Below are 21609 nucleotides of genomic sequence, written 5' to 3'. Positions count from 1 at the left end.
TTATATCTTTCAACGTTGCGTTAAACATTTCTCTGGAACAAGTTAATTTTGCATAGGTCTGAGTTGTAAACTGAGCCAGTTCTTCCACTGACTCCTGCCCATCTTGTGCAGAAAGCACAATCTAAATGTAGGAACATATGGATTACAGATGCTAAATAGTTGCAGCACAGAATGACCAACACATGTTTCTGAATGCCTTGAAAAAGTATTCAAACCCTGTGAACTTTTCCAAATTTTTTTCACATTACACCTACAAACCTAAATGTATTTTATTGGAATTGTATGTGCTATAACAACTTTAACTTGCAAGTACAGTTAGGTCCAGAAATATTTGGACAGTGACACAAGTTTTGTTATTTTAGCTGTTTACAAAAACATGTTCAGAAATACAATTATATATATAATATGGGCTGAAAGTGCACACTCCCAGCTGCAATATGAGAGTTTTCACATCCAAATCGGAGAAAGGGTTTAGGAATCATAGCTCTGTAATGCATAGCCTCCTCTTTTTCAAGGGACCAAAAGTAATTGGACAAGGGACTCTAAGGGCTGCAATTAACTCTGAATGTGTCTCCCTCGTTAATCTGTAATCAATGAAATAGTTAAAAGGTCTGGGGTTGATTACAGGTGTGTGGTTTTGCATTTGGAAGCTGTTGCTGTGACCAGACAACATGCGGTCTAAGGAACTCTCAATTGAGGTGAAGCAGAACATCCTGAGGCGGAAAAAAAAGAAAAAATCCATCAGAGAGATAGCAGACATGCTTGGAGTAGCAAAATCAACAGTCGGGTACATTCTGAGAAAAAAGGAATTGACTGGTGAGCTTGGGAACTCAAAAAGGCCTGGGCGTCCACGGATGACAACAGTGGTGGATGATCGCCGCATACTTTCTTTGGTGAAGAAGAACCCGTTCACAACATCAACTGAAGTCCAGAACACTCTCAGTGAAGTAGGTGTATCTGTCTCTAAGTCAACAGTAAAGAGAAGACTCCATGAAAGTAAATACAAAGGGTTCACATCTAGATGCAAACCATTCATCAATTCCAAAAATGGACAGGCCAGAGTTAAATTTGCTGAAAAACACCTCATGAAGCCAGCTCAGTTCTGGAAAAGTATTCTATGGACAGATGAGACAAAGATCAACCTGTACCAGAATGATGGGAAGAAAAAAGTTTGGAGAAGAAAGGGAACGGCACATGATCCAAGGCACACCACATCCTCTGTAAAACATGTTGGAGGCAACGTGATGGCATGGGCATGCATGGCTTTCAATGGCACTGGGTCACTTGTGTTTATTGATGACATAACAGCAGACAAGAGTAGCCGGATGAATTCTGAAGTGTACCGGGATATACTTTCAGCCCAGATTCAGCCAAATGCCGCAAAGTTGATCGGACGGCGCTTCATAGTACAGATGGACAATGACCCCAAGCATACAGCCAAAGCTACCCAGGAGTTCATGAGTGCAAAAAAGTGGAACATTCTGCAATGGCCAAGTCAATCACCAGATCTTAACCCAATTGAGCATGCATTTCACTTGCTCAAATCCAGACTTAAGACGGAAAGACCCACAAACAAGCAAGACCTGAAGGCTGCGGCTGTAAAGGCCTGGCAAAGCATTAAGAAGGAGGAAACCCAGCGTTTGGTGATGTCCATGGGTTCCAGACTTAAGGCAGTGATTGCCTCCAAAGGATTCGCAACAAAATATTGAAAATAAAAATATTTTGTTTGGGTTTGGTTTATTTGTCCAATTACTTTTGACCTCCTAAAATGTGGAGTGTTTGTAAAGAAATGTGTACAATTCCTACAATTTCTATGAAATATTTTTGTTCAAACCTTCAAATTAAACGTTACAATCTGCACTTGAATTCTGTTGTAGAGGTTTCATTTCAAATTCAATGTGGTGGCATGCAGAGCCCAACTCGCGAAAATTGTGTCACTGTCCAAATATTTCTGGACCTAACTGTACATTGGATCTACAGCAACATTTTAGGTAAAATGCATTTTTGTTTTTCATTCCACATTGCTTTAGTACCTGTGAAGAACCTGAAGGGTTAATAACCTTCTTGAATGTGATTTTGAGTACTTTCGGGGGTGCAGTTTTTAGAATGGGGTCACTTTTGGGTATTTTCTGTCACCTAGGCCTCTCAAAGTCACTTCAAATTGATGTGGTCACAAAACAGTTTTGTAAATTTTATTAAAAAATGAGAAATTGCTGATGAATTTTGAACCCTTCTAGCTTCCTAACCCCAAAACAATTTGTTTAAAAAATTGTGCTGATGTAAAGTACACATGTGGGAAATGTTATGTATTAACTATTTTGAGTGACATAACTCTCTGGTTTAAGGCATGAAAATTAAAAGTTTGAAAATTGCAAAATTTTCAATATTTTCATTAAATTTCCGATTTTTTTCACAAATAAAAGCAAAAATGATTATCCTAAATTTACCACTATCGTGAACTACAATATGTCACAAAACCAGTTTCAGAATCACCAAGATCAGCTGAAGCGTTCCAGAGTTATAACCTCATAAAGTCACACTGGTCAGAATTGCAAAAAATGTCCTTGGCATTAGGGACAAAATTGGCTTCATCCATAAGGAGTTATACTCATGCAAAATTGAAGGACAGGCAACTTAATGGAAAACAAATCCAGCAAAACCTTAATTTGGTGATAGAAAAAGTCAAGACATTGCTTTGTAAAGTGATATGGAAAAAAGTATGTATACCATCATTCATAATTTATTGAATAATGCAACACTGCAAAAAATCTATTACAAAGTCTTGTTAGAATAGTCAGTGATGGCTACAAAATGATCTGTTGTGCTTTAAGAATGATTTACCTGAACGGATTTCCAGCATGAACTGGATAATGGTCAGTGGTATTAGAAGGCATGACGTTTGGCTCCCCAGCATTAGCTAGAAATGCCGCAGTTTCCCATTATGTTGGTTCGCAGTGCAAAAACGTTCCAACCAAAATCTGCAACTTCTGCAGGAACACCAACTATGGCAGAGTGTACACTTGTGTTGTTTTTTTTTAAGTCAACCTTTGTCAAAGTACAAAGGATCGGTAACAAGGGACTGAGATTGAAACAAAAAGAAAAAAAAAAAAGGCCCGCTTTGGGGTTATTGGATTCCAGCCCTGTGTGTCCAACGCCTGTAGCCTGTATCCTTAGTTGATTCACTTGGAGATCTTGGCCATGTGCATTTACAGAGGAGCCAAAACCTCGGTACTGTTCACTATCGCTCAATCCACAGCGTGTTCTGCCATTAACGAGGACGAACCTTCTCAAAACAAGACCTCCTACTCTGTCTCATTAACACATGAAGAAAAACAACGGACTGTACCAGTATTGTCAATGTAATGACGAGAACATCATCTTGGTTACTTCATTATCTGTACATTCCGCTAAATAGTGCAATCAGGTCATTGTAAATGGACGCTCCCCATCCAACAGTCTCACCACCTCAAGTAAATTCAGACATTAGTGGTAATGAACTCCATGCATGAAGTGAGACATCAGTAACTAAATCAGACCATTAGGACAGTTCTTCCAAGCAGACAGAGATATTAAAGAACATCAGTGCTGAGCAGACCAGCAGATACAAGTTTGCAGTGCTTAACCACACTGGAAGGGGCTAGAGTTACATGGCAGCATACTCTACTGGTGCAATATGCCCGGTATTTCCACACATATTCAAATTAATAGGTTTAAATGCCCACCAAATATTTGTCAGGAGTGGATCCTGTGCACATGATGCAGGAAAATCCAAGAACGATTTGTCCAGATATAGTACATATTGTTGTGCTGTTCATTACCATGAGCCAATTCTTCTAAGGACTCTTGGTGATGTAGAAGAGGGCGCAATCTGAAGGTGTACATATAAAAATGGCCTAAAGTACAGAAGTCTGACTGCACATTGTAATACTGGTATTAAAACCTTCATTACTGGCATTAAAGGGGATGTCTAGGCAGGGTTATTAGCCTCAGTGATTAGAGGATTTTTGTCCACCAGGTAATTCCATACAATGGGACCAAACAGCCCAAAATAAGGGCAACAAAGTCTGAAATCGACTGATAGCGTGAAATCTGAAACAGAGCAGTTATTACATTGTGTCCCCAAAGAAACATCCCCTTTATCACATTACCTGTACATCTGATAAGGCAGCCAATATAATTAACAAACAGACTATCAGATTTAAAGAAAAAAAAACACAAACCAAAAACTTTTCTATAAAAATATTTATTTTATATAAATATGTTTTTTAATATCCCTATCAGTATGTCTTTGGCGTGTGGGAGGAAACCGGAGTACCCGGAGGAAAACCACGCAAACACGGGGAGAACATACAAACTCCTTGCAGATGTTGTCCTTGGTGGGATTTCAACCCAGGACCCCAGCGCTGCAAGACTGCAGTGCTAACCACTGAGCCACCGTGCTGCCCTTCTATGGTACAAAGTCTAACAAAACAAAATTAAAAAAAAACTATAATAAATAAATTAAAAAAAAAAAGCATTGTCACAAAACTTGATGCAAACTTTCCATTGCCACAGGGAAAAGTTTACAGATTTCCAAGCTCTTGCGTGACAAACTGTTTTAACCTCTCAAGGTATTGTGCATAGAGATGCACATCGTTGTGTCCAGCTCCTTCCACCCATAGCGGTTCCACTGGCCTCTGGCAGCGCTCAAACAGGGTCAGGCCATGTGAAAAGGGAGTGATTTCATCTTCCGTGCCATGGATTATCAGGACTGGGGAAGTGATTTTGGAAATTTTGTCAATGCTGCAAGAAAGAAAACAGGTAGTTCTTTAGGAATACAAATGACAGATGCAATACGACAACATGCTTGTACAAGAAAGAGGTAAAAAAGCAGTAAAATGGTGACATCTAAACAATTTATAATACAACATGGAGAACCCTTCATCAAAAACTCAACAACATCATCATAAACTAGTTACAAATAGCTCGTTCATTGGGTGATCAGCAGCTCATTTACTCGTCAGTATTTTCGATGCCAAAACCATGCGATCTCCGAAAACAGGGGAATCGGCCAACTATAGTTTATCTGCAAGTTCTCCTCCTGGCTTAGGCATACAAACATTGATGGAAAATCCTGACGTGAGTGAGACCTTACACAGCAAGATAATTGTGAAATGAACTTTACCATCGTTCTTTCCCGATTATGTTGCACGGAAAATGAAGCTTTAGTTGGAATTTACAAAGGGCGCACAATAGTGATGAGCAAGTGTGCTCGCCACTCGATCGAGCATCTGGGATTTTCAAGCGTGAATCGAGTACAATGGAAGTCGATGGGAAACTCGAGCATTGTTAAACTCTGATGCCTGATGGAGTAATGAGCACACTCGCTCATCATTACTACACAACAATTGACTTAGGCCGGTTTCACACATCCGGCTTTTCGCTTGTTTGCCGGATCCGGCGCTCTCCCGTACAGACAATACAGTACAGTGACAGCGCTGTAACTTCCGGGTCACATGCGCCGGTCACATGACAGCATGTGACCGGCGCTTGTTGCGCTGTCACTGTACTGTAGTCACTGTATGGGAGAGCGCCGGATCCGGCAAACAAGCGAAAAGCCGGATGTGTGAAACCGGCCTTATAGACACTGTTCCAAAAATTGGTGGCAAAATCAATTTGCACTATAATCAACAAATAGATAGTTCCACAAAAGCGCCATAGAAAATTATGTGCTCGCTGCCAAAACCACCCAAGTCCGATAAATGGAATGGCTTTTCAGTTGCAGGATCCACCCTTGTGAGACATCTGCAGCAGAAATCTCCTCAGTGAATGGTGCACGTTCCTTTGTGGAAATGCTGAATATTTTCAGCAGTTTTTACCCTCTGTCTGGCCTGAAACACACATCCGTGAAACACGTGCGTGTTTGGTCAGTAGCGCGATCAGCTGCTGTCAGTCACGTAACTCACGGCCACCGCTGGATCCAGTGGTGGCCGCGGGTAACCTCACTAACAGCTCAGCTGATCGCGCTACTCACCTCATTTGCTGTGTGGAGCTGACAGGAGCGGCGGTGTATTCTGCTGCTCCTGTCACCTTCATGCAGCAGAGCTGGATGCGACGCTGGAGGTCCGTGGATTACGCCGGACATGGAGGGCTTTGTTGGGGTTAATATATTGGTAATGAGGGAATTTGTTAGTGTTTTTTATTTATAATAAAGAATTTTTCGTGTGTCTGTTTTTTATCTGTAACTTACAGATTAATCATGGAAGGTATCTCGGGGAGACGCCTGACATGATTAATCTAGGATTTAGTGGCAGCTATGAGCTGCCATTAACTCCTTATTACCCCGATTGCCAACGCACCAGGGCAAATCGGGAAGAGCCGGGTACAGTCCCAGAACTGTCGCATCTAATGTATGCGGCAATTCTGGGCGTCTGCTGGCTGATATTGTTAGGCAGGGGGGCTCCCCATAACTTGGGGCTCCCCATCCTGAGAATACCAGCCTGCAGCCGTATGGCTTTATCTGGCTGGTATTAAAATAGGGGGGGACCGCATGCCGTTTTTTTTAATTATTTAATTATTTATTTTACTGCACAGTATAGACACGCCCACCGGCTGCTGTGATTGGGTGCAGTGACACAGCTGTCACTCAGCGTGGTGGGCGTGTGTGACTGCAACCAATCACAGGCGCCTGTGGGCGGGTAAAGCAGGGAATACGAGATTGATTAATGAGCGGCCGGCTTTTTCAAAATAGTAAAAGCCGCCGGAGTTTTTATAACAGCCGTGAGGCGCCGCGCCGGAGATCGGGGAACGGTAAGTATGAGAGAGGGCTGCTCAATTCAGTCACTCAGGGGATTAGCGGTCACCGGTGAGTCCTTCACGGGTGACCGTTAATCAGTACGCGGCACACAGACAGAGCCGCGGCCTGACAATGAAGTCGGGTGAAGTTCACCAGAGTTCATTCTCATCGCGCAACTCTGTCTGCTGTCAGCCGACATGTATCAACGACATTGTGCATCACACACACACACACGGAACATTTCACATGGGCAACACACACACGTCAGTTATTTCACTCACGCACACACGGACATTCCACACGCACATACGGCTAGCATACGGGATACACACGCAGGCCACACATACCATAAAAACGGAGCTAAAAAACGGAAAACGGACCCGAAAAACAGCCCGTTTTACACGGACGTGGTTTTAACGGATGTGTGTTGGGGCCCTATAAGGTAGGATCAGGGTAATTCTACATTTCTTCTAGATCCCGTGAAAAGACTAGCAACCTTAGAGCCGCTCAGTGTTGACATTACTGGGTGCTCACCAATGGTTTCCCACAAACCAACCACTTTTTTGATCCCAGTAGCTCATACAGGAATCATGGAGAGCAAGTGCAGATAACATCTAACACAACAGAATAAAATTACTTACCTGGGGAAAGCATCAAGGCAACAGGTTTTCTTTTTGTCTGGGAAGGCAATTCTGATCCCAGAGGTGAACGGAGAGTGAAGAATCACAGCAGCACTTTTGTATCGAGCAGCAAGATCCACAGAGGCGACAGTTCCTATGCTCTGGCCGTATATAATGATATCTTCAGGACGTATGCCATACCTTAAGATAAAAAGGAAGAAGTCAACAGTCTGGATACAGAGCAGCAACTGGAGATCAACATTAATCCATTATGCTAATTACATGGGCGGAAAAACATTCTGTACTTAGAGGAACATTATTAAAAAAGGCAAATGTTTAACATGGGGGAAGAGAGCCACAACGAAAAAACCCCAAAAATATGCACTGGAAAAAAATGGGAAAAACAAAACTAATGGCCAAAAGTGTGCTTTAGTAGAAGCCAGTGTGTTGTGTGTAAAGAATTTTTTTGAAAAACTTTGCAGAAATGCCCACTTGAACAAGATGCATTATTAAAAAAGGCAAATGTTTAAAACTTGTGCTATACTAGGCTTTAACCTCTTCACGACACATGACGTACTGGGTACGTCATGGATCATGTGAGGTTAATCCCCACCGCCTGCTGTGGGCAGTCCGCTGCGATTCGCCCACATTTCAGCTGATTTCAACAGCTGACATGTGTGCCTGCAAGGTGCGCATGGAATCGCGTTCCACCTGCGTCTATTAACCCCTTACATCTCACTGACAAAATCTGACAGAGATGTAGCAGCGCGCCGCCATTACCTAGCCCCAATGGAAGTCACGTGATGTGATCACGTGACTTCCGATGGTTGCCATGGTAGCACAGGGTCATGTGATGATTCCTGTAGCTATCATGAGTCACTTTTTCTCACTGCCGGTAGACTGCCATGTGTGAGAGTAAAGCAGCTTTTCTCCAGATCTTAGCTGTGTAGCTGTGATCTGGAGAAATTACAGAGTGATCAGACTGCCGATCATTATAGTCCCCTAGGGGACCTAGTAAAATAAAATAAAAAAAGTTTAAAAAATTAGAAAAAAAATAAAAAAATCTAAACGTTCAAAGCACCCCCCATTCGGCCTATTGAAAATTAAAGGGTTAAAAAAATAAAAAATATACACATATTTAGTATTGCCAAGATAAGAAACGCCAGATCTATCAAAATATAAACTCAATTAATCTGATCGGTAAACAGCATAGCAGCAAAGAAATTCCAAACGTCAAAATTAAGTTTTTTGGTCGCCGCAAATGTTGCGCAAAATGCAATAACAGGCAATCAAAACATAGCATCTGCGCAAAAATGGTACCGTTAAAAACGTCAGCTCGAGATGCAAAAAATAAGCCATCACTGAGCCATAGATCTCGAAAAATGAGTACGCTACCGGTTTCGGAAAATGGCGCAAAATGTGTGCCACTTTTTTTGGACAAGCTTGTGAATTTTTTGGTGTCTACAAACTTGTACCGACCTGAGGCATCACAGCAACATACATCAGTTTTATCATATAGTGAACACGGTGAATAAAATATCCCAAACATTATTGTGAGATCGCACTTTTTTTTATAGTTTTTCCGCACTTGAATTTTTTTGCTGTTTTCCAGTACACTATATGGTAAAACTTATGGTTTAATTCAAAAGTACAGCTCATCCCATAAAAAACAAGGTCTTTTATGGCAAGATTGATGGAAAATAAAAAAAGTTACGGCTCTCGGAAGGAGAGGGAAAAAAACCCGGAAAAATGCCCTGGGATGAAGGGGTTAACAGGTGCCCTGTTCTTCTGGATTATAAAAGGTGATATTAAAGCTAATGTCGGAAGAGCCAGTAATGCCACTTACACCACCTAACACTGACCATAAACCGGTAACTGGACTTGCCCATTACTAGATAGATTAAAGGGTGCTTTACATGCTGCGACATCGCTAGCGATCTCGTTAGCGATGCGACACGCCAGTTCGCAGATAAGATTTGCCGAGATCTCACATAGGTCATTTTTGTAGCGGCGGTCACATGTGCGATCTCAGCAAATCATATGTGCGATCTGGTGTGTTACATCGCTAAAGAGATTGCTAGCGATGTAGCGTATAAAGTACCCTTTAGTCAATCAGTGGATACAAACAGTCCTGTGTGTAATGTAATAGCCTAATGCTTAACCATCTGAGCACTTACCTCGTGCTGAGAGCAGTCCAAGCGGCGTCAATGTCAGCATATATATTTTTCTCTGATGGTTTTCCAGAACTTGCCCCATACCCAGAATAATCATAAGAAAATATGTTACAATTGATCTGGGAGGCTAGTGCTATGTAATAGCTGCTCATCTCACCAAGATCAGAAGCATTTGGATGAGAAAACAGAAGGGTGTACTTGGCACTGGGTGAGCAGCGTACAAACATGCAGGCAATGCGGTTCCCCCGACTAGTTTTAGTCATGAAGCACTCTATATCACTCATTTCCCTGGCAGAATATTGCCAGTCTGCGTCCTCTGATAGATGCAGAGTCCAGCGACTTCTGCTCTTGTCACGTTTAAGGGTATACGTTGGATCAGGAGGTACGAAAGCAAGCTTTGAGGTAATCTGCCCTGGACATGGAGGGCAGCACAAGATGGAGAACAGCCTACGAAATGACAGATTATTCATCTTGATTGCTGTGAAGGAACTAAAAAGGTATGTAGTTTAATCTATAACATGGATGAGTTAAACTCTAATTTCTAAGCTACGCACCCTTAAAGGGAGTGTCACCCACAAAATGCAAATTAGACTACTTAAAAGAGTTGTCCACTACTAGGACAATGCCATCTCATTGTCCATTTTTACCCCCATTAAAATAATAATAAAAAAATCGAATCCCTCTGCTACTAGCGAAACAGCACTCTCCCGGGGATCACTGTTGTGAATGTCAGTTATGCTTTGGCTGCTGGGAGGCTCCCTCTTGTGGCCAGGAAGGGTTTGGACATAGACCAGGTGTGTTGAGCAATGAGCGTTTTCATTGCTAACTCTCTGCTTATTTAAATCCTGGTCTGATAGCAGGCTATGCCGGATGTCAGTTGTTTTTTGTTCACCAGCCTGCTTCATTCTGCTCCACACCACATCTACTGCAGATAAGTGCTTTGCTCTTTATTTGTTGTTTGGTTCTTTTACTCTTATCTGAGTTTGTCATTTGCTGTGGTGGTTTTCAGTTTATTTGCATGCAGGGATCTTCCCTCTCAGTTGCTTAGCTGGGTAACTTCCTGCAGTTATGTTTGGAGTATAGCTCCTTTAAGTCCATGTGTTTGTGGATTTTTGAATTTGTAATGATTCTTGTTTTCTGTTCATTGGTATGACAAGAGCGCCTGGTATAGGACAGAGTGCAGATCGTGCGATCTGAGGGCCTTTTTGTACTATCAGGAATTTGGAATTTTGCAGGGTTTTTCTCTGGCCACCATCAGCCCCTTTCCTGTCCTTTCCTATTTTAGTCAGTGGGGGCCTCAACTTTTGCTAATCCTATCATCTATCTGTGTATTGTGTTTTCCTATATCACCGCAGTCTTTGAATGTGGGGGGCTTGCTATTCTTTATCTATTTTCTGAGGCAGAGAGTTATTCATCTTTCCTTCCTTTAGGATAGCTAGTTCTCCGGCTGGGTTCGCGGTGCACAGGATGATAGTTCACCCCTCGGCTACTTCTAGTGTTGATGGTTAGTAAGGGGATGGCGGCCAGATTAGTTGCCAATGCTCTTGTCTCCTTTTATCAATGATTTATGGTGGTCTTCCATGGTTCCGGATCATAACAGGTCACATGAGGTAGTTGCGTCACTAGAGCGCCATGTCCATTCAACGTCGGCTTACCTCTCTCTGTCTTCAGACTTATAAATGGAAGTGAGCGGCCAGCCGCAGATCTCACTTCCTGTTAATCATTTGTATGTCCGAAGGCGCGGAGAGGTAAACCGGCATTGAATGGTCATGGGCCTCTGACGCAACAATCTCATGTGATCCCCAGAAGAGTGAGTGCTGATACTGCTGGAACAGTGCTAGCGGTGCGTAAAATAGGTTTTATTTTAATGAGGACAAACACAGGTAACAAGAAGGTGTTGTCCTATTAGTGGCCAACCCCTTTAAGCACAGCAAGATAAGCGAGTTACACCCCCTGCCCCCCCTCCCTAACCGAGACATGAGTTGGTTGGTAACAGTTAACTTATTCATAAATCTAATATATAAAGCTGAATATGTGTGTGTGTGTGTGTATGTCTATGTGTATGTGTATGTGTGTATGTGTGTGTGTGTATGTCCGGGATTGGCATCTGCACCGTCACAGCTACAGCCACAAAATTTTGCACACTCACACTTCTGGACCCCAAGAGCGTCATAGGATATGTTTTGAGGGGAAATTTTAACCCCGCGCTTTACAGTTATTCACCAAAAAACCTGCCTCCATTAAAGCGAATGGAGCTGTGAGTCACAGTGCAGCCAGAACTTCAGAAGAATGTGCAGCCACGCCCTTAAATGGAATGTTGGCGTGTCACAATGCAGCCAAGGAAAGAGACAGACACAGACAGGGAAAGAGGCAGACACAGACAGGGTAAGAAACAGACATAGACAGGGTAAGAGACAGACACAAAGAGACAGACAAAGAGACAGACTGACAGGGAAAGAGAAGAAAAGAGAGAGACAGGTTAAGAGACAGACACAGACAGGTAAAGAAACAAAGAGACAGAGACAGACACAGGGAAACAGACAGGGAAAGAGAGGGAAAGAGACAGACAGGTAAAGAGACAGACAAAGAGACAGACACAGGGAAAGAGACAGACAAGGAAAGAGATGGAAAGAGACAGACAGGGAAAGAGAGGGAAAGAGATAGACAGACGGAGAAAGAGACAGAGGCAGTCAGAGACAGACAGGGAAAGAGACAGACAGACAAAGAGAGAGAGACAGAGGGGGAGACAGACAGAGAATGGGAGAGAAACAGAGAGACAGTTACTATCCCGGGAATGTTAATACATTCTATTTATACATTCTATCCCGGGAATGTTAATACATTGTATTTTGTTAACAACAGTTATTAACCCGGGCGAAGCCGGGTAGTACAGCTAGTATTACATATACTCTTCTAGTTTATCCAAGTACTTTGTTCTCAGTAGTAATACTAGAGTATTTAGCTCTTATCTCAGTAAGGGTACTTTCACACATCCGGATTTTTGCTCTGCGGCACAATACGGCGTTCTGCAGAAAAACCGCAACCGGCTTTTGTAACGCCGATTGCGGTTTTTTTTGCATTGACTTACATTAGTGCCGCATTGTGCCGTAGGGGCTTGCGTTCGGTCCGGTTTTTGCCGCATGCGGCAGATTTAGCCGATGCGGCGGCCGGATCGAACGTACCCTGCAACGTTTTTTGCTCCGGCAAAAAACACCGCATCGCGCCGCATCCGGCCGCTGCGGCGCATTTTTCAATGCATCCCTATGGAGGCCGGATGCGGCGCGATGCGGAAAAAACCGCATCCGGTCGCCGCATGCGGTATTTTCCACTGCGCATGCTCAGTAGCATGCCGCAACCGGAAAAAACCGGACCGGCCGCATGTAAAAACTTATGCAAAGGATGCGGTGTTTTCACCGCATCCGTTGCATAGTTTTCACAGCCGGATTGAGCCGCAGGGCTCAAACCGGATGTGTGAAAGTAGCCTAAAGGATCTTCTTGTCACGATTTCAGTACTGTAATAGTGTAACAATGTTATAATAAATGATGGATCAGTCCAGGGCCGGATTAAGGTTGGTGGGGGCCCCTGGGCAGAAAATCTGGTGGGGGCCCCATAACGTTAACATTTTTAGCCATAACAGTAGAGCGCGAACCGTAGCATTTAGATATAAATCCAATGAACATTTATCTTATCCTGTTCTGCCACATTCAGATTTACAGTACTACAATACAGACACAGTCCAGGATCACTCACATCCGTCACTTATACACAGAAAGTAGAGTTAGGCTATGTGCGCACGTTGCGTTTGTCTCTGCAGAAATTTCTGCAGCAATTTGAACAGCACACATGCGCTTCAAATCGCTACAGAAAGAGTCCGTAATGAAAAGCCAATTTCATGCGCTCTGAGTGCAGCCCCTCACCATAGACAGAGCAGGGGCTGCATCCAAAGCACATGAAAGAAGTGACATGTCACTTCTTAGAGCGCAGCGCTTCAGGCAGCAGCCGAACCGCTGCGCTCTAATACACCACGTGCACACGGCTCCTGCATAATCTTCATAGATTGTGCTGGGGACGCAGGACGCATGCAGTTACGCTGAGGTGCAGATCGCAGCGTAACTGCATGCAAATACGCAACGTGCGTACAGAACCTTACTCACATACTTTTTATTGATCCCAATGTTAAGGCAGCCAGGGCCGGCTCCAGGTTTTTGTGGCCTCCGGGTGAAAGAGTCTCAGTGGACCCCATCCACACACAGACACGCACATACACACACAGACACGCATATACACACACAGACACGCACATACACACACAGACACGCACATACACACACAGACACGCATATACACACACAGACACGCACATACACACACAGACACGCACATACACACACAGACACGCACATACACACACAGGCACGCACATACACACACAGGCACGCACATACACACACAGGCATGCACATACACATACAGGCATACGTATATATACATATTTGAAGACAAATTCAGAAAAATACATATAAACAGACAAATATATGCACAGTCATATACACTGACATATATGCAGACACAGACGCATTAGGGCTCGTGCGCACGTTGCGTAATTCCATGCATTTACACTGCGTATAGCACTGCAGTGTAAATGCATGCGTCCTGCGTCCCCTATACAGTCTATGTAGATTGTGCATGCCACGTGCGCACGTTGCGTAATTCCATGCATTTACACTGCGTATAGCTCTGCAGCGTAAATGCATGCGTCCTGCGTCCCCTATACAGTCTATGTAGATTGTGCATGCCACGTGCGCACGTTGCTTTTATGAACGCAGCGATTTGGGTGCTAAAATGTTGACCCAAATCTGTGAGTTCATAAAATGAGCATGTCAATTATTCCGTGTGCTATGGATGCAGCTCCTGCTCTGTCTATGGTGGGGGCAGCAGCCAGAGCGCATGGAATCGGCATTTTTTGTAAAGAAAAACTGCATCCATTATGCAGTGTTTCTGCAGCGATTTGACGCGCACATGTGCTGTCAAATCGCTGCAGAATATTCAGCAGTTACGTGTGCATGAGCCTTTACAGGTATTAATATGGGGAAATCGCCAGCAGCCTCACTCACCTCTCCCGCTTGTTTCCATCCAGCTCCTTTAGGACATGTAGCTGTGTTTCACGATGGCTGTCACTAACAGATGTGACTGCACACTGACAGCACTGCTGTATATACATCACAGGAGGGGCTGGGGGCTACAATATATACATTACAGGAGGGGCAGGGGGCATAGCCGTTACTGGAGTGGCAAACAGCTCTGGTGGTGTACTGATTACTGGGATAGGTGACATAGCGCTCTGGGGGACCCATATAGTTCAGGGGTGCCGCACAGACTGATTCTTACACACACAGCTCTGAAACACACACACAAACAGCTCTGACACACACACACAGCTCTGACACACACACACACACAGCTCTGACACACACACACACACAGCTCTGACACACACACCTCTGACACACACACACATCTCTGACACACATACACACACACAGCTCTGACACACATACACAGCTCTGACACACACAGCTCTGACACACACAGCTCTGACACACACAGCTCTGACACACACACACACAGCTCTGACACACACACAGCTCTGACACACACACAGCTCTGACACACACACATCTCTGACACACACACATCTCTGACACACATACACACACACACAGCTCTGACACACATACACAGCTCTGACACACACAGCTCTGACACACAGCTCTGACACACACAGCTCTGACACACACAGCTCTGACACACACAGCTCTGACACACACACAGCTCTGACACACACACAGCTCTGACACACACACACAGCTCTGACACACACAATGCACCCACCCATCACCCCCCCCCACACACACACAATGCACCCCCCTTTACCGCCTACACACACCCAAACACACACACACACAATGCACCCCCCATCACCCCCTACACATACACAATGCACCCCCCTTTACCCCTACACACACACAAAATGCACCCCCCATCACCCCCTACACACACACACACACACACACACACACACACACACACAATGCACCCCCCTTTACCTCTACACACACACACACACAATGCACCCCCATCACCCCTACACACACACAAAATGCACCCCCCATCACCCCCTACACACACACACACACAATGCACCCCCCATCACCCCTACTCACACACACACACACAATGCACCCCCCATCACCCCTTACACACACACAATGCATCTCCCCATCACCCCCTACACACACAATGCACCCATCACCCCCTACAAACACACACCCACACACACAATGCACCACCCATAACTCCCCCCACACAAAACACACACACAATGCACCCACCCATCACCCCCTACACACACACACACACACACACAATGCACCCCCCCATCACCTCTACACACACACACACACAATGCACCCCCCCATTACCCCTCCCCCCACACACAATACAATGCAACCCTCATCACCCCCTACACACACAAATCACACTGCCCCATCCCTACACACTCCTTCCTCCCCCCTCGGAATACAGTACTCCCCCTCTGCCTGTCACAAAGCTGTGTTCCACTTCCTTCACAGATGTTCCCCGTTATGTGTCCTCAGCCCCTCCCCACTCATCATCATTAATTAAACCTGTCTCTTCGGCTCCTTCATGGAGCGCTTTCCATCTGATGTCCCCTGTGTGCCGGCGCCCGCAGCACTGTGATGACGTCAGCAAGGTGCTGATCTCATCACGTTGCTGCACGTCGGGGGCGGGGCCCAGTCCCGGCGCGCTGTTCAAATGTATTTACGTCTGAAAGACACAAATACATTTGAATAGGAAGAAGGAGGAAGCTGCGAGCACCGGCTCCGGCTCCGCTGCGCTCCTCTGCATTGTGTGCATGCCGGGCACACCACACACAGCAGAGCCGGCACAGCACAGCGCTGCCTCCTGCTGCAGCTAGTGTGTCGGGCCTGCATGCACACACTGCGGAGGAGCGTGGCTGCACATACAGCGGCCCATTACACCGTGTCCCTGCTTCTAGGAAGGGGGGGCAGGTGCCCCAAGCCCCTCGCTGGGTACGCCCATGACGGCCGCAGCACATAGCAGGGAGCTCATTGGCACACCTCTGACCCCGGAAGTGCAATCGCTGGTACTTCCGGGGTCATTCAGCGTCCTGTGCCCGCAGTTTGTTTTTGCGTCTTAAAGACGCAGATACAAATAAATGCCGGTGCACCGCCCCCCCCCCCCCTCCGAAAACAGCTGATTTATTAGACTGTCTTTACGGAGGGGGAGAGGGTGTGAAGAAAAAAAAAATGCTGACAAGTATGGCCCTGGTGGTGGGGGCCCCCTTAGAAGCTCTTTTGGTGGGGGCCCCTGGGCTGGAGCCCCGCCTGCCCCGCCTATAATCCGGCCCTGGATCAGTCATATTTTATTCTTGTATTTGTAAACAGGACATATTAGTTATATTACACACAGAATACTTACATTAATAGCTGGTGAATTCCAAAATAAAAACAGAACTTTGATAACTTTCACACAGTGGAGTGTTATTCCAACCTATTATATAATATGATATTGATAGTCGTTAGATGCCGCAAGTTGCCAGGTGAAAACCTGACCTAACTCAGGTGGTCGGTGCCAGGACCCGTGGTCTGGCCTCCTCCACTTATGTAATTAGTCTAAGAAAGAAGGACCCAGGAGCCCCGTGCCTCCGCCATTATACTCACTGGAAAGATGTCTGGCGTTCTGCTCTGATCCCATACACACTGAAGTTCTCTTCTCAGCTTATGTAGGGAGTCCTCTGACTTTCCCTCTGGGAGGTTACCCTCAACCAGGAAAAATCAGCAATAAGATCTGAAAGAGATGAAAAATAATTTGATGCCATAATACATTGTGCCATAATACATTGCACCTCTTTAACCCCAGACTACAGTACATGTGCACAGGGTTCACATACATATTTACAATACACCAATAGCTGGATGTATGTTTGCTTATTATGCCCCCATGTAAGTAGCTGGATGCACATTTAAAATACAGTTTATCCTCAAAGGGCGACACACCCACACCTGTGAATCCCTGCCCATTTCCCCCTCTCCCCACTTGTAAATAGCAGATGTTCTCCATACAGCTCTGTCCATGGAAAAAAAACAAAAGAAATGTCACTTTGAAAAAAGGGGAGGAAAAAACAAAAACAGAAAAATACAATTTGGCTTAAGGGGTTAATCAACCAGAAGTGAATCCAGCTGATCAGTTTTGATGCATAGTGATGACGGCTGCGGCATCATAGGCCGGTGTGTGGTCGCCTCGTCTCTGATTACATAATGTATTATATATTTCCCGTATAGTGAGCAGTACATTATATGGTGAAGCTGCTATATGACTATCTCTTGGTGTCCCCTCCGGCAGCCATTAGTGAGGGAGGGATGTCATCTGGTCATCACTTATACTATACATATGACAATATTACTCAGATAAATACAGTGTCTCCTATTTATTTTCTTATTGTTACTGATGGTCGGCAGAAAAAACACAAAGACGTGTCTTATTCTGGTGTTTCATGGACAGAGCTCACCCATTCAGTGAATGACTCAGTGTCCACACGTGGCTGCCATCCTCGTCATATCTGGGTGCTGTCAGTGTTTTGCTGACTGGTCACCTGAAGAAGCTTGGGAAACCTCCTTCATTTTTTTTTTGTATATGAGAAAAATTGATGATATCTGAATAGTAAAAATGAACATTCAGACCAAAAACGGATGAAAAACAGAACCATGGGGACAGTTCTTCTAGACAAGAAAAAAAATGTTGTCTAATGCTCCCCTAATCGTGACACTGATATTTGCTCTCCTAGTTTTCTTTGAGGCGATTCCTACTTTTATATTGGATCAATGAGGACTGGATTTGTTTCATGAATTTTAAATAAGAAGCAACATTCATGAAAACGGTTTATCTGTTGTATTGCGCCAAAATCTGTGCAGGACGAGTTACTGATCTCTAGGGGCAATGGCGGCTTCCCATACATTAGAATACATGATAAAATAATGAGAGGATAAAAACTTCTAGTTTTATATATAACACCATAAAATAGACTTACCTTCAAATGTAGAAGATTCAACAGTCAATGATCTCCAGAAAATGGAGAAGTAATCTGCTAATTCACAAATAATCCGCAAGTATACGGCTAATTCACAAATAATCCGCAAGTAAACCGCTAATTCACAAGTAATACACAAGTAAACAGCTAATCCACAAGAGAAAGACCAGGTACGTGCTATCAGAAAGACAGACCAATACCAAATCAGATCCAGTGAGAAACGACGGAATGTTTGTAGGCTCCACTCCATTGTGACATCACTTACCTGTGTGACATCACTGTCTGCTTCCATATACGGTAAGTAATGATGTCACAATAAAGCGTAATAACCAATACTTTTTCTCTTCCTGTCTCTTATGTGGCAGCTGAAGATGATGATGATGGTACAAACTTTGATAAACAAAATAAAATCCTTGTAGTTTTCTAGGTAATAGAATACAGTAGGTGGTTACAGAGGTTTGGCCGAGCTTTTCCTATTCCCAATTCTCATCATATCACATTATATAACATTTCAATAGTGAAAAGTATATTGGTTCTGGACTCACCTCGCTTATTTTGTGGCTCCAATGGTAATGGAGATGGTGCAGCTTCTCTGCTGGACCGCAGCGAACAACAGACAAAAGGGTAAAATAAAGCTGGCACATCCATGAGTACATTGAAAATTAAGTGTCCTTTATTGATTCCTCCGTTATAAAGACACTTGTGTTCCTTCATCATGAAGCTTCTCGCACGTTTCCAGTGCTAGCCCGGCCCGTGTTCATACAGATATCCGGTGTGCACATGGTCACATATAATATTATCCTGATCCAATCACATGGGACCCCACAAAAACATGGAGGACATCAAGACTGCTGCTGTATTTCAGAAGGTTTCTATTATTACATCTTTGTAGATTACATATTTAATATATATAAATAATATTGTTCCTAAAATTCATTCCATTTGGTTTAGTATTTTTCACTGAGATCCAATACATTTCTCTAAATATGAGTTTTTTGCCAGTTTCTCCTCTCTCAGGACGGCTTAGCTTCTCAATTAAATACCAAATGTAATTCTCAGTATTATTTTATACATAGATACAAAATGTCTTGTTGCCGCTGAATATATTATTACCCTTATTTATATTACACAGATGTTCTGAGATGCCTTTTTTTAATTTCCTTATTGTACAACCTATATAACATAAATCACAGCTGGTGCTTTCTATACAGTAAAGGACTCGATTCCTGTCCCAGTTGATAAATGTATTGATGTTATCATGATGATGATGTTTCATTTGTGATATAGGATTATTATTTTTTTTTTTTTTTTCAATAAAATGACATATACTGTATTGCATTTGTATTTTTCCACATTTATAAAAGCCTTTTTGAGGTAACCATATCCTGTTATCCGTTTTGAGTCCCTGTACAGCAGGGGTGGGAAACGTTTTTCTGCCGGGGGCCATTTGGAAATTTCTACCATCATTCGGGGGCCGCACAAAATGATCAACTTAAAAATTACTTAGTATGGTTTGTCAAACAATTATCTCACTGTGGTGGCTGGAGCTTCTTCTCGTGGTGGTGATATTAGGCAATATTGATCTTGTTGTGTCTCACAACTTTTTTTTTCCATGTTTGTGTTGGCTGGGACTATTGTATACACATAACATAGGAGACACTGAGGGAATATACGTGCACTAGGTGCATATACATCATAGGAGGGGCTGGGTTATATACATCAGGAGACGCTGGGGGCATATATATCATAGGAGACACTAGGGCATATACATCACAGGAGGGCTGGAAGGAATATACATCACAGGAGAGGCTGTAGGCATATATACATCACAGGGAAGGGCTGGGAGGAATATACTGTACATCACAGGGGAGGTCTGGAAGGAATATACATCACAGGTGAGCTGGGAGGAATATACATCACAGGGGAGGGCTTGGAGGAACATACATCACAGGGGAGGGCTGGGAGGAATATACATCACAGGTGGGCTGGGAGGAATATACATCACAGGGGAGGGTTGGGAGGAATATACATCACAGGGGAGGGCTGGAAGGAATATACATCACAGGTGGGCTGGGAGGAATATACATCACAGGGGAGGGTTGGGAGGAATATACATCACAGGGGAGGGCTGGGAGGAATATACAACACAGGGGAGGGCTGTGAGGAATATAAATCACAGGGAAGGGCTGGGAGGAATATACATCACTGGGGAGGGCTGGGAGGATTATAAATCACTGGGGAGTCTGAGGGAATAGACATCACAGGAGATGCTAAGGGCATATACATCACTGGGGAGTGCTGGGAGGAATATGCACCATAGGAGAGGGCTGGATGGAATATACATCACTGGGGAGAGCTGGGAGGAATATATATCACTAGGGAAGCTGTGGTGCATAGAAGTCACTGGGGGGTACATACATCACTGTGGGTATATACATCACTGGAGGGCACAGACATTGCCAGTGGTATATACATCACTGAGGGGATATATACATACCTGGGGGGCACAGACAGCCAGGGGTCACAGATGGCCAGGAAGGCACAGCCAGCCAGGGTTATGCTGTGGTATGCACAGACATTCTTGGAGGACACTGGAGGCATAAACAGACAGCCCTGGGGGTGTAAACAGACAGCCATGTGGTTGTCGGGGGCATGAACAGACAATCCTGGGGACGCCGGGGGCATAAACAGACAGCACTTGGGGAACAGAGAGCACTGGGGGATGCTGGAGGCACAGACAGCATTGGGAGATGCTGGGGGCATAGAGAGCTCTTGGGACACAAACAGACCTGGTAGCACAAAAAGACAGACCTGGGGAGGATGGGGGCATAAACAGAGTACACTGGAGGCACAGAAAACGATGGGCATACAGACATGCCTGGTGGAGGCTGGGGGCACAGAGAGCCCTG

At 44.3% G+C, this 21609-nt stretch overlaps 2 protein-coding genes across 2 annotated transcripts in view; one reads left to right on the top strand and one right to left on the bottom strand.

The window, feature by feature from the left end:
- The window catches only part of CROCC2 (ciliary rootlet coiled-coil, rootletin family member 2), a 324826-nt gene that overhangs the window by 48056 nt on the left and 255161 nt on the right, over positions 1–21609 (top strand). The gene's annotated exons all lie outside the window — the stretch shown is intronic.
- LOC142295543 (alpha/beta hydrolase domain-containing protein 17B-like) lies at positions 4490–10039 on the bottom strand. The gene is made up of 3 exons (XM_075338643.1): positions 9573–10039; positions 7417–7596; positions 4490–4782 (listed from the first exon to the last, which is right to left on the bottom strand). Exons 1-3 carry the CDS (start codon positions 10037–10039, stop codon positions 4563–4565), a joined length of 867 nt encoding a protein of 288 aa, XP_075194758.1. The 3' UTR covers positions 4490–4562.

This window comes from Anomaloglossus baeobatrachus, chromosome 3 (assembly GCF_048569485.1).
Source record: "Anomaloglossus baeobatrachus isolate aAnoBae1 chromosome 3, aAnoBae1.hap1, whole genome shotgun sequence".
In the NCBI taxonomy this organism is placed as follows: Eukaryota; Metazoa; Chordata; class Amphibia; order Anura; family Aromobatidae; genus Anomaloglossus; species Anomaloglossus baeobatrachus.
This window is presented reverse-complemented; position numbering and strand designations above follow the sequence as displayed.

Excerpts from the sequence above, each read along its gene's own strand:
- LOC142295543 (XM_075338643.1), bottom strand. The coding sequence starts at position 10,039 with ATGAATAATCTGTCATTTCGTAGGCTGTTCTCCATCTTGTGCTGCCCT. Across the intron at positions 7,597-9,572 it reads TGGACTGCTCTCAGCACGAG|GTATGGCATACGTCCTGAAG; the intron begins GTAAGTGCTCAG and ends TTTTATCTTAAG. Across the intron at positions 4,783-7,416 it reads TGCCTTGATGCTTTCCCCAG|CATTGACAAAATTTCCAAAA; the intron begins GTAAGTAATTTT and ends TCTTTCTTGCAG.